Genomic DNA, 15319 nt, shown 5'->3' on the forward strand with positions numbered 1-15319 from the left:
AACATCTAGTATCTGCTGTGCTAATTACTTGCTCCATGTTTTTGCATGACAATCACATCTTCAAAAATCCTTCACAAGAAAATTTTCAGTAAATTCATAATAAAGTACAACCTTTCCACCATCTAAATAGTTATGTGGTTTCAAAATCGCAACACCGGTAATTAACCAGAAAAAAAAAAATGAAATTCACTTTTTTCGATCGGACTTTGTTCAAATTTTACACATTCTAATCTTTAGAAATAATCCGAGCCCAGTTTGTAGTTTTTCTGTTTAAATCATCTGGATTTGGAAACAGTAGTTTGAGGTTCAATATTAAGAACAAATTCCTTCCTATAATTTGAGGTTTAATCCTGTTTTACTAATATTAAAACTGAAGTGATCTTCAATTTGCAAGTTAGATTTATGTAATTTAATTTATTCATATTCAAATTTTAACTTTCATATAATTTCTTGCATTTCTCTGCCTAACATCTAATGGCAACAGCGGTGAACGGCTCCAGTAATACATGAATCTTCTACCACATGCTGGCCGCTGGCCAATGATATAAGAATACCTGTGGCTGGATCGTTCCATACAATGGTCGAATCAAGATTTGCAACACTAATAAGCGCTCAAGAAAAAACCTCAAAATTATGTCCACATATCCTTGAGAAATGCAACACTCAAACACAACTACAGTCCACATATCCTTAAGAAACGCAAACAATTAGTCATTTCAGGCTTACAAACAACAAAATCATCTGTTCAAGCCCTAAAGCATACTAACAACACACCTCCCTGATTTCCCTATATAGAATAATAGACCATATGGCCTCACCTATAGCCACGATAAGGAGAGTAGGGTGATCTGGACCTTTCCCTCCTTGACCTTCCACCATAGGGAGGAGAGTGCCTGGGAGAATAATCACGACCCCCACGATAATGAGAGCGCTTAGGAGACCTACGATAATCATCATAGCCACGATTCCTACCACGATCTCCATGATGGCCTTCCAAAGTAAAATGACAAAATTAGTAGAAATTAAAGTAAGGACATTCACTGTCCCTTAAAAAAATAAAAATAAAGGTTTGGACATGCATTGCAACTATTATTAGACCAAGCATCATCTTTACATAATCCGATTAATTCAAACTTACCATAGTCCCCACTACTTTTCAGCCCAAGATAGTGTCCTGGTGTTGGAGTTCTTCCTCGTTTCCTCCGTGACTGAAAGATAAACAAATCACCTCAATTCTACAAATCAAAATGATAAATATTTAAACGCCACAAAAACTAGCAATTTTTTTTTTCTCCCCAAAAGGACGGGCACTAAAACTTGAATTTTTTTCCCCCGAATTGAGAGATGCACCTAACATAAGGCCAAGCCCAGGTTCACAATAACTAGAAATTTGAAGTCAAATATCTACACAAGCATATTAACATACACAAAAAGTTGCATTAAGAAGGCACAGAAAAGGAGTAAAAAAGTTGTATTAAGAAGTCAATATCTACACATGCATATAAACATAAATATTCACTTGAAAATGTCCTGGAAGGAGGCAAAACAAGCTACCAAAGAAAAATAAGAAAACAACTATGCACACATTACTAGTTTTTATTAACTAGGTGCCAGGTATTATAAAATACCATAAGCCTGATTAGAAAATTGTTGATAATGTCCTTGATTAGTTGAGAGTTGAAATTGAATGCTGTTGGTAATGTCCTTTGATTAGTTGAGGGTTGAAATTGAATGCTGAAGTTGTATAGTTGTTGAACAATATAGTTGCTATGTTTAGTTGATCACAAGCATTTGAAAAGCTGTTTAAGCGGGCCATTGATCACGCTGTTTCACTTAAGTTGACATGGATGAACTGATCATCTTTGATAGCTGCCAACATAGCTGACAATATCTTCTGAATATAACCAGAAAACCTCCAAGTTAAGAAGAAGGACCCAGTCAAAACCGACTCACGTTCAAGACCAGGGGTACAATAACATTACCTTCTCCACTGTTATATATCTGCCCTCTAGAACTGATTGATTGAGATACTTAACACAGCGGTTTGCATCCTCAACACTGTCCATTGTTACAAAAGCAAAACCACGAGAAATGCGTGTACGGGGCTCCACAACAAGAAAACACGATACAACCTAATAAATAAAATTAGGCATTATAAATACAAGTCAGACTATAGCAATGTTGGGTATGTAATAGCAAGTAGATCCAGTATTAGATGAAAATACCCAACCTTTCCCTCTTTAGAGAAATGCTCTTCTAGGTCCCTTTCTGTGACTCTTGTAGACAGACCAGTCACATATAATGTGTTTCCTGGATTCACAGCATCACTCCTGCCATATAATTTCCAAATAGAAGAGAGTTAAAGAGAAATTATCCATACAAGCAACAAAGATGAATGCAAATGAAGCGGAGACATGCCTAAATACAATAGCATGTCACAGTTGCAAGTAGTGACTAAGGATTCCAAAGGCTATAATTGCAACTAACCTGCCACGGCTTCTAGACCTTGATCTGAAGAGGAGCACCACCATCCATGTAAAGAAACATCAAAAAAGTGTTAAATACAGCAGAAATACTAATATTATATACACATGCAAAAACATAATCAATGGAATGTCAGAATTGCAATACCTGCCATGACTTCGGGACCGGGATCTATGCCTCAGCCGGGACAATGATCTAGATCTTAACCTGGAACGTGATCCTGACCTAGACCTTGACTGTTCTCTCCAAGGGGAAAGTGACTGTGAATTCCTGATTTATCCAGAGCACCAAAAAAAATAAATAAATAAAAAGCAGAGCAAAAAATAGAAGCATAAATTTAAATTTAGTAACATGTCAGACTCTAAATAGCCAAATTTTCATAATGAACATGGCAACAATTCTAGTGGCCTTTATAAAACTCTCCAATATTATTTGTTCCCATACTTTTCAAGCTCCAGAAATGGTGGTCCTGAAACTCAAAGAACAAGAAACAGGGAACCATCTTAATTGCTACCCCTATTCACTTTGTAACACTACAGATTGCTCCATCTCTAGACCTATGAAAAACCAGGAAGGCAATATCCATATCTTCTCTTTAGGATCAGTGAAACATAAAAATAATTACGGTGAAACAGAACTAACCCAGAAATCTCATGGCAAGAGAAAAATTATTTTCCTACCCACAGCCCATGATCAAAAGTGAATCTATATACAGCACATGGTCCACATCACATACATTTAATAGCACCGCCCTGGCTTAAAAAATCTAATTTTAAATTAAACTAACATTATTTAGTTCAGTAATCCTAGCTGTAGTGCTACCATAAGACAGTTACATATGGATGGAATTTTAGAAACCCTAATTTTATGAAAATGCAAATAGAGAAGGGATATCTAATATTTTTAAGCATAAAAGAGGAAAAGAAAAAGAAAATAAAAAGGAAAAGCTCTCATGAAATAACAGAGAATCGAATCAGAGTGAAAGGTCCACCTTTTTCCAGGAGAATCCGCCTGCGAAATAAGCAAATTGCATGGATAAGATCTCTAAGTTCTAAAAATCAAACGCAAAAGGGAATAATCATTAACATGGAATAGTAAGAGAAAGAAAGGATCTCACCATTTTGACCCCAAACGCAAGAATCGGAAAGGTAGAGCCTGAAAGTTAGGGTTATGAAGTTTTTGCACGGTGCGCGATTTCTTGTCGTTACATACAAGAGAAAGGAAACAAATATCCACTACGTGGCCCTCGAGCGGAAAAATTTCCATTCTGGAATAAATTAAACCTTTTTTCATCAAAACGACCTGCCGTTTTGTACTTAAAGCCTCACAATTTCTTTTGGAGAAATCGAAGTGTTGACCAATAGAAGACGCCAAATTACAGTGAAGGTTTGAAGGAAATCTTTCCCTTGAAGTTCCAAATGCATGGATTTGGTAGGCAAGCAGAGCTGAGGATACCATATACATCGATCAGATTTTTCGCTGATGTAAGGATGTGTGCAGGTCCTTACAGAGACTCTTATAATTATACGCACTTGTTACAAAAATGTAAAGGCACCAAATGCGTTCAAAAAGTGCATTCTCAGATCATCACTGGAGGATATGAGCAGAACCCATTTGTTACTTCAAAGTTAGTTGGCAAATATTGTGAGAGCTCAAACATGGGATATGCAAGGAAGGTGTTTGATAGTTTGTTTGAAAGAGATATTTTCTTGTGGAATTTGATTATTCAAGGTTATGCAAATTTGGGTCCTCGCACAGAAGCAGTGAGTATATATTCTGAAATGCGTTTGAGTGGTATTTGTGCCAACCGGTACACGTACCCGTTTGTGCTGAAGGCTTGTGGGGTTTCACGGGAAAGAAAGAATGGTCAGGTGATTCATGGGCATGCAGTGAAATCTGGGCTTGACACAGATTTGTTTGTTGGGAATGCCCTTGTAGCATTTTATGCCAAGTGTCAGGAAGTCGATTTGTCTAGAAAAGTGTTTGATGAAATTCCAAAGAGAGATCTTGTTAGTTGGAATTCAATGATTTCCGGTTATACTGTAAACGGCTATGTAGATGCTGCTCTGACATTATTCCGGGCTATGCTGCGAGATCAGGTAACCAGTGCACCTGATAATGCCACTCTCGTTGCCATTCTTCCCGCTTGTGCCCAAGCAGCAGCTATACAATTAGGTTTCTGGATTCATTCTTACATTATAAAGACAAGCATGGAAATTAATGCTGCACTAGGCAGTGGCCTTATATCCATGTATGCAAATTGTGGCCGAGTCAACATTGCCAGAGATGTTTTTGATGGAGTCTCTGATAAGAACATTGTGGTATGGAATGCAATTATAAGATGTTATGGTATGCATGGTTATGCAGACGAGGCACTCCAAATGTTCTCGCAATTAATAGAGAATGGTATACAACCAGATGGTGTTATATTTTTGTGTCTGTTGTCTGCATGTAGTCATGCAGGCCTGGTTGAAAAGGGGAGAGAACTGTTTGCAAGAATGGGAGATTATGCAGTTGATAAAAACGAGGAGCATTATGCTTGCATGGTAGATATCCTCGGCCGAGCTGGATATCTTGACGAAGCAGTTGCAATTATCAGAACAATGCCTGTGAAGCCAAGCAAAAATGTTTATGGTGCCTTGCTTGGTGCTTGTAGAATACACAACAACATAGAACTCGCTGAAGAAGCTGCAGAGAGACTATTTGTTTTGGACCCTGATAATGCTGGACGGTACATAATCCTGGCCAAGATGTATGAAGATGCAGAGAGGTGGGAGGATTCAGCCAGGGTGAGGAAGTTGCTTAGAGAAAGGAAAATTAAGAAGCCAATTGGCTGTAGTTCAATTGAAGTAGATTGTGCTCACCACTCATTTGGAGTTGAAGATGAGTCTCATCCATACAAGGAGCAGATCTATGATGCATTGGAGAGATTGGATAGGATAATGGAGGACGAGTTGATGCAGATGTGATCATTCGCAAGGGTGCCTTTGATGCTCAAATAGAATGGGAGAAATCAAAAAGGAAATAGTACTTAAAAAACACAATCATAGGTTAACAAGCCACTGGTTGCAGGCAAGAAGATCCAAAGAACGGGGACGTAGCTGCAGATTGAAGCAAGCAATTAATAAGTCAAGCCCAAGTCACACCCATTTTGCTGTAAGTTTGTCTGCTATTTTTTGCAATCGCCTATTATAATGCCAACTGCACAAGCATAAACAAATAAGTCTAGCATGTGTACGGTGTTTATCTCAAATCGAATTCAAATATTAAATCAAATCAAATTAGAATTAATACATGGAAGTCGTCTTACCATTTTGATTCAATTTCGATTCTTTATAAAAATTCTGACCAAAGTTAAAAATTAAAGATAAAACTAATTTTATACATAAGGTTTTTAATATCTTTTAAATAAATTAGAAGACCATATGATTAAAGAATAGCTCCAAGGTATATTAATATACTTACTTATAGTTAGTAATGGACACTGCCAGAATAAAAACCGAATTAAAGATTCTGATCTAAGAGTTGGAGACCCAAGATCAAATCGAAGAATTTCCTTCAACTTCAGTTTGATTCATTCAATTCGATTTTTTTTTTTTTTTTCTTTGTTCGGATCAATTCATTTCAAACTCGAATACTTATAGTTAACTATATTATGTAATTAACTTCTCTATAACCAATTAAATTATATAAAAATAAATAATAAGTTATATCCAAAAATATTTATCATTCACTTTATTTATACATTTATAAATTACACATTAATTTGAATTAATAAAAAATAAATTTAATTATAATTAAGAGATTATTTAAAAATAAATGTTAATATTTGAATTCGAATATTATGGATTTAACTCGCTTCATACGTTGAAGTCTTAAAGAATAGTTATTAATATAATTTTGTATTAATATAATATAATCTAAATTAATAAAAATAAATTGAATATATATATACATATATATATATATATATTATGAAAAAAAAAATATTAAAGTGTTGATATAGTTTAATTTGCAGCAAATTTTAAAATTCAATTAGATTGAGCTAAAATTAAAAATTAAAAACCAAATCAAAACGAAATGTACATGTTAAAGAATCAAAATTAAAAAGTGAAAAACTAAATTAAATTAAAACCAAAAAGTACTGTAAACCAATTCAAACCAATCGTACACGCCCCTACTATAAACCATTCATTCAGTACGGGCCAGTATCCACATGTCATCCTTGTCACACTTTGCACAACAATATTCACGTCATCCTTATTACACTTTGCACAAGAATAGGACACCACACAAAATTACAGCTCTGAGTAAAAACATCAAACAAAGCACTGCTCTTTGAATCTGCCATACTATGAAACCCAGCAACATCCAATACATATTCGGTTTTTTATGAACACAAGGGGATGGGGAAAGACAAGATTACGTTGTTAAAATATCAGGAACTTTGATGGAATGAGCTCCAAGCACCTTACCACCTGCATCCGGGAAATTCTCATATCCAGGTAGGAGGCCTACCTTCCCATCAGCATCTACCTGCATAGGATACCTGAGAAGATGGCCCTGCAATAATGTGAAATTCGGATCTGTATATCTCTTCCAGTTGGCTTCAGCAATATTATTTACTTTCTTCACGCATTCCAAACTCTCAGGCTCTGCGAACAATCCTTGGACCTCACCAAGATGCTCAGCCCACAATGACATTCTATATCCATATACCTGCAAAATGCTTGATTAAGTTGACCAACTCCTCAACTGTAAACGAGGCCCCAAAACAAAAGTTTCCTATAAGAGGGAAAAAAATGTCATTCCAACCTGCCCAAGTGGGTGTTTCTTCTTTGCAGCCCAACTGTAATGGGGTTGATATGCACCCATAGCTATCTCAGTGTCTTTTGAACCAGCCATGGATCTCTGGTTAATATTGGCAGATCCAATAATGATATACTCATCATCCACAATCATTCCCTTTGCATGGACATAAATCATGAACCGCTTAAATTTATAAGCATCGGAGATCTGATAGGAAAAATGTAATTGTGAGAAATTGAGTTTCTTGCATATAATAAGTCAAAAGCAACACTTAAAAGAAAATGGCACTCTACTGCTGCTTAGAAAGTGCGCGTGCGTATGTATATTGGTTCATCGGAAATTAGAAAGTATAATTTTAAACGAGTATCTATCCATGTAAAAAAGAAAGGTGAAACATGAACCATAGAACTTTTGAAAGCAAGAAGTTAAACTGAAAATCTAAATGCTAAAAGCACTGCTTGGGTTATTGACTATGCATGGAGCCACCTTAAACTAAAATAAATGGTACATGGAACTGTAGTCATTGCTGCAGCCAACCACACCATCACAATGGACAGCCAACTAATTTATCCATACCCCAAAACACAACAGTTAATGCTGTGAATAACAAACTTCAAAAAGCACAAAAGATAAGCATTTAAAACCATTACCGCTTCACCATTAGTACTGGACATCTGCTGTGGATTTTCTTCCCGTTTACCAAGGCAAAAGAAATTGAGGTAATCTCGAGGATGCGAATCTACAAGTTGCATCAATTTAAGTTCTCGTGCAACTATATCATACATCATTTGCATTGTCTGGCTCTGCGCAATGTGAAATTTTGCGTGAGAAAGATAGATTCATCGTGTTGTTCCACTTTCTCGAAAGAAATTTCCTGACATGCTAAGACAAACTAATCAAACTTTCTAGGATGATCATCAAGTAAAATTGAATTTGTGTATTTCTGAGACATTGAATACTATCCTATGAGTTTGCAACGACATAAGAAAAAAAATTCTTACTTGAAGATACTCCAAGATTCAACAAGAATTTCGGTTACACCACCATACTTATAGTTTAAGAATCGAGCTAAAACCAGAAACCATGCCAATTGAAGATATAGTGATGAATCATGCCAAGCCATGTACCCAAGAGTCAAATTGCAGTCCAGTTTAAAAAGGCTAGCAACTCATTCTTTACAAGAACCTAATACCAACATTAAGGTCTGGGAAGGTTCCCAGGAATGATGCACAATAAACATAATGGTGCATGAAAATTGAAAAATAAAAATGCAATTCTTTTTGTCTTTGAAAATGTAAAGATGTTTCACATAAATTATTACACATGAGACAACATTACCTGCCAGTAGAGAATTTCTTGCATGGTGTCAGTTTTTGGGTCACCCTCAGGCCACATTGGCAGCACAATATACACTGCAAATCTCTCATTGGCTCTAATTTTACTGGCAATCTTTAATGCCAACTCCATTGGGATAAGATTATCGGCTCCTGCACATTGTATTTCTAGTTTCAGTCCACCGCTGTTGCCCTTGCCCGATATATATCTCAAAAGTCGCAAGCCAAACAACTTAGATAATATATATGATACAAAGGTGAGTAGCACAAACTAAGCGTCTAAGCCAAAGATAACACTAGCCAATTAAGTAGTAACAAAAGACTGATAAAATTTCCACTTCCAAGTGGTGAATTCTAACATAGCACCACTAAAACTTTTACAACTATGAGAACTTCATTTTTTTCTATTTTTAGTTGAATATGAAAGAAAGTTGTATAAAAAACAATATAAGTTGTACTGGTTGCTGGTGATCTAATCCGAGCAATGATGGCCGGTGACAGTCATATATGACGGGCAATATGTTACATACAGAAGAAGTACAGAAATAGGTATAAGAATGGGCAAGTGGCACATGAGTGAGGGGTGTTATTAGGAGGGAAAACCTGTTATAAGTCTGTTGAGATAGTTATTAGTACTTGGAGGGAAAATTGGAAAATTGTAAGCAGTTACGGCTGTTGGTAGTATTTAGAGTAGTTATGGAATTGGAGGGAAATCTGTTAGAGCAGTTATGAATTGGAGAGAATCTTGTATAAAAGGGATCAAGAACACTTGTATTGCCATTTTGGAATTCTAAATCAGTAATAATACTGTCTCTTGTTTTCTCTTCTCTCTAATCTCTATATCTTCTTCTCCTTTCTCTTCTTATTCTATCTTTCTCTACTGTGTATATCAATAGTTGTGGTTCCTAACCTAACACAATACTTGCTATGCTAATGTATCTGTGCCTGTGCAATTCCCCTAAAGGTTTGTTCTCTTCCAATAAGTCTCTGTAAGTTTAGAAAATTACTTCCTGTTCTGAAAATAATAAAAATAATTTTCCTTTGAAAATTCAAAAGGAAAACATTTCTATTGAACAATTTACCTAAATGCCCCCAAAACTAGAAAATGTAGAAAATATAAGCCCAACTTCACAATGTAGATAAATAGCATTTTGTACCATCAATGACTGATAGAATACCCAAAAAAAGAAAAAAAATCATCTTGTGCAACTTTTAGAAAATAAAAATAATAGAGGCAGTGGTATTGGAAAAGGTCTTGAAAAACATTAGCTTATATTTAGATCTTGCCAAAATCCAAAGGTTCACAAACAAATTTAGACATTAACTCTGATTTTTCCCTCCTTTTTTTTTTTGTAAGATAGATTGCAATGATAAAAGAAAGCAGCAAGTCATCAATAATGGAATCAAATGGAAGCAATGCCATTCAAACAACAAAAAAAGAACTTGCATAACAAATTATCAGAATCCTAACCTGCATTTTTATATGATGGCCATCCATATGATGATCCAAGAAAATACTGATTTTCAATGTATATGAAATGCTGCGCAGATCTGATTGCCTGGATGTATGCAGTTTGAATGCTCTTATCCACCACATGATTTTTGGTAGCTATGAGGTTCTACAACAGAAAAATTTGCATTATGAAGTAAGATGCCACAGCGATACCCTAACCGTCAACTAAGATTACACATGCCAGTAATATCATCAACTTTAGCTTATATCAGAAGCAAAAAGGAGGGAAATTGTAAACTCATTGTATAAAAACCTGAGCTTGACAATCATGGGCATTTTTAGGAAATCCTTTTAATGATCCTGTGTCAATAGACCGAAAAATCTGCAAAATGAAAATAAAGACAAATATGAGGGATGAGTTAATAAATAAATAAATAAAACTTCCACTTAAAAAAAATCCAGCATGCACTAACCTGGACATGCCAGTTTTCAGGATCTTCTTTAGTGGAAACATGTACTATGGGATCATCCGGTGGAACTACAGTGACACTATCCTTCACGTTGAAAGGAGGACTTAGGATCCATGAAATCCGTTCTATCTTTATCAATGCATCATCATGCCAATGGGATACCCTTTTGAAACGCAGGCCAAACTCTGTCCACTTTGTTGCTTTCCTCCATCGCTGCTCGAAGTTTATAAGAACATCATATGCGGCAGGCCCTTCAATTCTGCAATGCAAGTCATGCCATGGTTGCCTCGGTGCTTTGGTACCAGCCTTATAAACACAACAATAAATTAGAAAAAAAGAAGAAGAAGAAGAAGAAGAAGAAGAAGAAGAAGAAGAAAGGAAAGAGAGGAATATAAAACAAGGAAAGTGGGAGGCAGGAAGTAAGTGCCACTGCATTCAAAAAGTACTTGGACATGAGGAATATCAAAATTACTAATTGGAGATAATTACACTAGGTCAATAATACTAAGAAAAATTGTTCTTGAACTCAGCTACTCGAGAAAAGATCATTTGGAGGCAACTGATAAATTTCAATTACAAGAAACATCTAGATAAGTAAAGTTATAATTCTAATTATGTACATGTTACCATGCACGGGTCATTTGCAATGGGATCAAAATGCACTTGAAATATAGAGAGAGGGAGAGAGAGATGTATTCCAAAAGACTGCTGAAACTAAAATGAACGATTTTCTGGTCAATCACTTACAGGAAATGTTGGATTATGGAAATCATCCTTGAATACAGTGTCAAGGTCATGGAACAATCGATGCTCAGGAGTATCGTATCGTCCATCACACAGATCAATACCTCCTAAAAATGCAGTTATCTTCCTATTATTACCATGCGCCTGTGTGTCCACAAGAACACATTTCTGATGGTGTGTAAAGGCAGTTCCAACAACCTGGATAAAACCAAAACAATAATGTGAATTTGTTCAGCAAAAGCAAATGAATTTCAATAGAAAAAAAAAAATGTGACAGCAACCAAAAGAGTATGGCTGTTAATAAAATAACCCAACTATATAGTTTGTACAGTTAAATATAGGTAAAACCAAATCCATTCTCAAATCGCACCATGTATGTTAACCATAAGGTAAACACACACCTGTAAACATCTTACATAAATTATCGCACTAGTTCAACAATGCATTTTGTAACGAAATAAAGCTTGCCTGTTGTTTCAAAAAACTAAGCTTGCTGCTGGCATAGCGAGGTGCCAATACGCAGATGACAGACGAATGTTTGAAAAATTTTCGGGTTTCTTCATCGTGTGTCTGCATCAATCCTGCCTGCAGCCAATGAAATTCACGTGATAACTAATACAGATACAAACTATATTTGTAGCCACCTCTATTGCCCCCAACAAATAACAAATTATTGCCAGAAACTGCATACATGGCTAAAAGGGGATACCTGTGGCTGTGCCTGTCATTATCACATTATAACAGGCATTCAATTTGATATAGAAAGTTTTATCTTAGCCTTCCACTTAAAGAAGGAGCTCACAATCACACGACTCCAAATACGATAAGTGTTTTCAAATTTTTACTTTACAAGTTCACAACCAGCAAAAAAGCAACCAAAATCAAGCAAATTCAAAACTGCAATGTTAATAAGAATTCTCACCGTACTAATACCAAACTTATCATGCGAGGTCTTATCGTCCCAAACCAGCAACAAAACTCGCACTCCTTCCTCAGATTTATACTTGAGCAATTCACCAAGAGTCAAATCCCCACCTCGCGGCAATTGCCTGGTGGGCTCTCTCACCAGCTTAATCTTATAGAAAACAGACCATCCCACAATGTAAATCATATGGTGAGCCTCTGATATGGCATAGCAAATATCCTCCCAACACTTCTCCTGCTTATAAACCTTCCCGTCATCAATTGCAATCTCTGGCAACATCCCTTCAAGCACATGAGCATCTTGATACATTGTCACTGTACTTCCTTTTCTTAAAGGGAAGTACGTATTCCTCACTCCTAGATGTTCAGGATCACCGGCGATACCGTGGCGGTACAATGGATTCTTCTCACACGGCGTAAACTTCATTTCCAGACGTAGTGCAGAGTCCGGCTTCAGTTGCTTGCCGGAGGAGTCAAGTATAGGGAACCAGTCGCTGATTGACTCGCCGGTGACGAGTTTTTGAGCTGGGATTTTGACAGTTCCCATAAGCTCCGCTCCAAAAAGGTCATTATCCTTAACATGAAATTCGAGGTCAATTACCGGATGCGCCAGAGGTATATAAAACCGCTGCTTCCACTTAGGGTTTTTCGCATTCTTAATCACACGAGTGCGAGCCACAGTAGCTTGAGGGACGACGACAGTAACGTAAGGGTCACTGGTGACGATGTTACGGTGGTGATGAATTTTCTGGTCATCTTCACCGGCCTCTTCGTCGGTAGAACCGGCGGAGGTAGCGGCAGTGGAGTGAGGGGTACAAGCAGCGAAACAACTGCGGATACGGGTGGAGACTACGTCCATGTTAGGCAATCTTCTAGCCTCAATTATAAACAAGTCAAGGTCCCCATGAAGATAGATTGGCTGCTTTTCACTCTCAGAGATCTCAGCCATGGAAACAAAATTTGTTAACAGAGTGCTGAAGTAAAGAAGAACAGAGTGAAATTATTGAAATTGAAAGAGAAGAAGATGGGAGATGTGGGTAATGTATGAAAGTGGAGAGAAAGTGACGAAGAAAGGAATTTGAAGGTGAACTGTGAATAGAGACAAGGAAAGGTTTCTATACAGACGGTGTTTGCTTGCAGCAGTGATCTTAGGCCTCGTGAAGAGCGAACACTGGTGGCTGGTGGGGTTGGGGGCAGTGAGGGATTATTTTAGTGAATAATTTAGATTAAATCAAAATCAAGGCTGATTCAAAAAAAAAATTAATAATAAAGACAGTCTTATTAATGGGTTTTGGGTATTTTGGCGTGGGCGAAGATCAGGCCATGATCATGAAAGTGAAGGGATTGTGAATGTGATGAACTGGCACCATTTGAAGGCGGTGGTTGGAAGATGGAGACAAGATAGGTGAGGGTAGTGGTGTCGTGGTTGCAAAAACAAAATGATGGTAATTACATTCTTGGAGACAAAACAGAGACGAGATGGTAAGCGGTTGCGGAAATCTTGAAGTGAAACATATCAAAACTCATCAGCTACGCAATGGTCCATGTTTTAGGCTTTGAAAAGAATCTACAACATTGTTCTCCATTTTATGTATGGCATTTTTATAAAGAATTTATCTTTCTTTATAATTAAATAATTATCTGTACTTTTGTGCATGCTTAACAATAATTTTAATATATAAAATAATTTTAATTTATAAATTTTTAATTTTAATTTATAAAAAAAAATAAAATGATATTTTAAATTTATTGTTAATTATTTTATATTTTATATTTTATTACTTTTATATAAATTAAACTTTTTTATTTCTTAAAATTTTAATGAATATTTCATAATAAAAATAATGAAAGATATAGCAGTACAATAGAAATCAGGGAAAAAAACAAAATGATGAAAGCAATGAAATATGATTAATATTAACTAAATTACTAATTTAAACATTTATAATAAGATTCATTAAATAAAACATTTATAAAAATTTAATAATTAAGTAAATATTAATTAAATATATCTAATATTTCAATCATTAAATTATGGAATTTGAGGTAACAATGATAATAATAAACACACTTTTTAAAAAAAAAAGAGAATTAAATAAAAAAATATAATTAAATATTTAATATAAAAAATAATTATTATTATAATTATATAATTATAAAACATGATAATCCATATACGGTAACTAATACATGATAGAATTAAGGGAAAATATATAAATATGGCAGCATCACTTACCTTTTATTTTATATATATATAGAGAGATTATTGATTATTATTATTTTATAGTAAATTTACTTCTCTTTTTATAAATTTAAAACGTTATTTTATTTTTATATATTAAAATTAAAAAAATATATAAATTAAAATTATTTATATATTAAATTATTATTTTATTTTATAAAGAATAAATGTGATTTTCTCGTAATATTATCACATGCTATTCTTAATGAAGAGTTAGTGTTTTCTTTTATATTAATTATTTAATTCTATTTTATTTTTCTTTTAAAGTATAATTATTATTAACATTACTACTTTAATTTTTATGATTTAAATGATTATTTTCTTCAAAAATTAATTGTCAAAATTTAAAGCATTTGAAATTAAATGTGTTATTTAAAATTTTATAATATTATTTTTTTATAATTTTATTTATGTAAAAATATAACATATTAATTTGTATTTTACTTTTATGTTTTATTTTCAATTGATGAAATATCTTTTTTTTATAAAAAATAATTATTATAATTTATTCATAATTAAATAATAAATATGAATTTTATATAATTGCTACCATTTCAAACATACTTCACTTTTACTTTTGAGGAGAAGTTTGCATACTTCATCTCCTTGAATATCTTTTATATTAAACCTGTTTACGTATACTTAGTGTAAAATTTATTTAATATTGTTATTTAAATAATCTTATACTATCAACTATATTCAATTGCTCTCCTCATCTTTTCTCTCTCTCCCTTTTTTTTCTCTTTCTTATCTTTTTTTTTTCGTTAGTTTTTTTTAATAAATTCTCAAATCTATGTCTATTTTGAACAGATTTAAGTTTCTCTATCAGATTTGTATCTTTTAGAAACAAATATGAGAT

General features: G+C 34.5%; 3 protein-coding genes across 3 annotated transcripts; 1 reads left to right on the plus strand and 2 right to left on the minus strand.

Moving 5' to 3' along the window:
- Window positions 1-605: 605 nt before the first annotated feature.
- LOC110672563 (serine/arginine-rich splicing factor SR45a) lies at window positions 606-3745 on the minus strand. The gene is made up of 8 exons (XM_021835361.2): window positions 3602-3745; window positions 3476-3495; window positions 2632-2754; window positions 2488-2511; window positions 2231-2330; window positions 1983-2132; window positions 1139-1208; window positions 606-990 (listed from the first exon to the last, which is right to left on the minus strand). The coding sequence occupies exons 1-8, from the start codon at window positions 3602-3604 to the stop codon at window positions 815-817; spliced, it is 666 nt and encodes a 221-aa protein (XP_021691053.2). The 5' UTR covers window positions 3605-3745; the 3' UTR covers window positions 606-814.
- A 69-nt stretch (window positions 3746-3814) lies between these two features.
- LOC110672562 (pentatricopeptide repeat-containing protein CRR2, chloroplastic) lies at window positions 3815-5779 on the plus strand. Its single transcript, XM_021835360.2, has one exon. The coding sequence runs from the start codon at window positions 3903-3905 to the stop codon at window positions 5451-5453; it is 1551 nt and encodes a 516-aa protein (XP_021691052.2). The 5' UTR covers window positions 3815-3902; the 3' UTR covers window positions 5454-5779.
- Window positions 5780-6587: 808 nt separating this feature from the next.
- On the minus strand, window positions 6588-13787 carry LOC110672558 (phospholipase D delta). The gene is made up of 10 exons (XM_021835355.2): window positions 12217-13787; window positions 11763-11879; window positions 11298-11492; window positions 10554-10856; window positions 10394-10462; window positions 10099-10246; window positions 8632-8780; window positions 7944-8096; window positions 7300-7500; window positions 6588-7203 (listed from the first exon to the last, which is right to left on the minus strand). Exons 1-10 carry the CDS (start codon window positions 13165-13167, stop codon window positions 6907-6909), a joined length of 2583 nt encoding a protein of 860 aa, XP_021691047.1. The 5' UTR covers window positions 13168-13787; the 3' UTR covers window positions 6588-6906.
- Window positions 13788-15319: the final 1532 nt, after the last annotated feature.

Source organism: Hevea brasiliensis, chromosome 16 (genome assembly GCF_030052815.1).
Source record: "Hevea brasiliensis isolate MT/VB/25A 57/8 chromosome 16, ASM3005281v1, whole genome shotgun sequence".
NCBI lineage: Eukaryota > Viridiplantae > Streptophyta > Magnoliopsida > Malpighiales > Euphorbiaceae > Hevea > Hevea brasiliensis.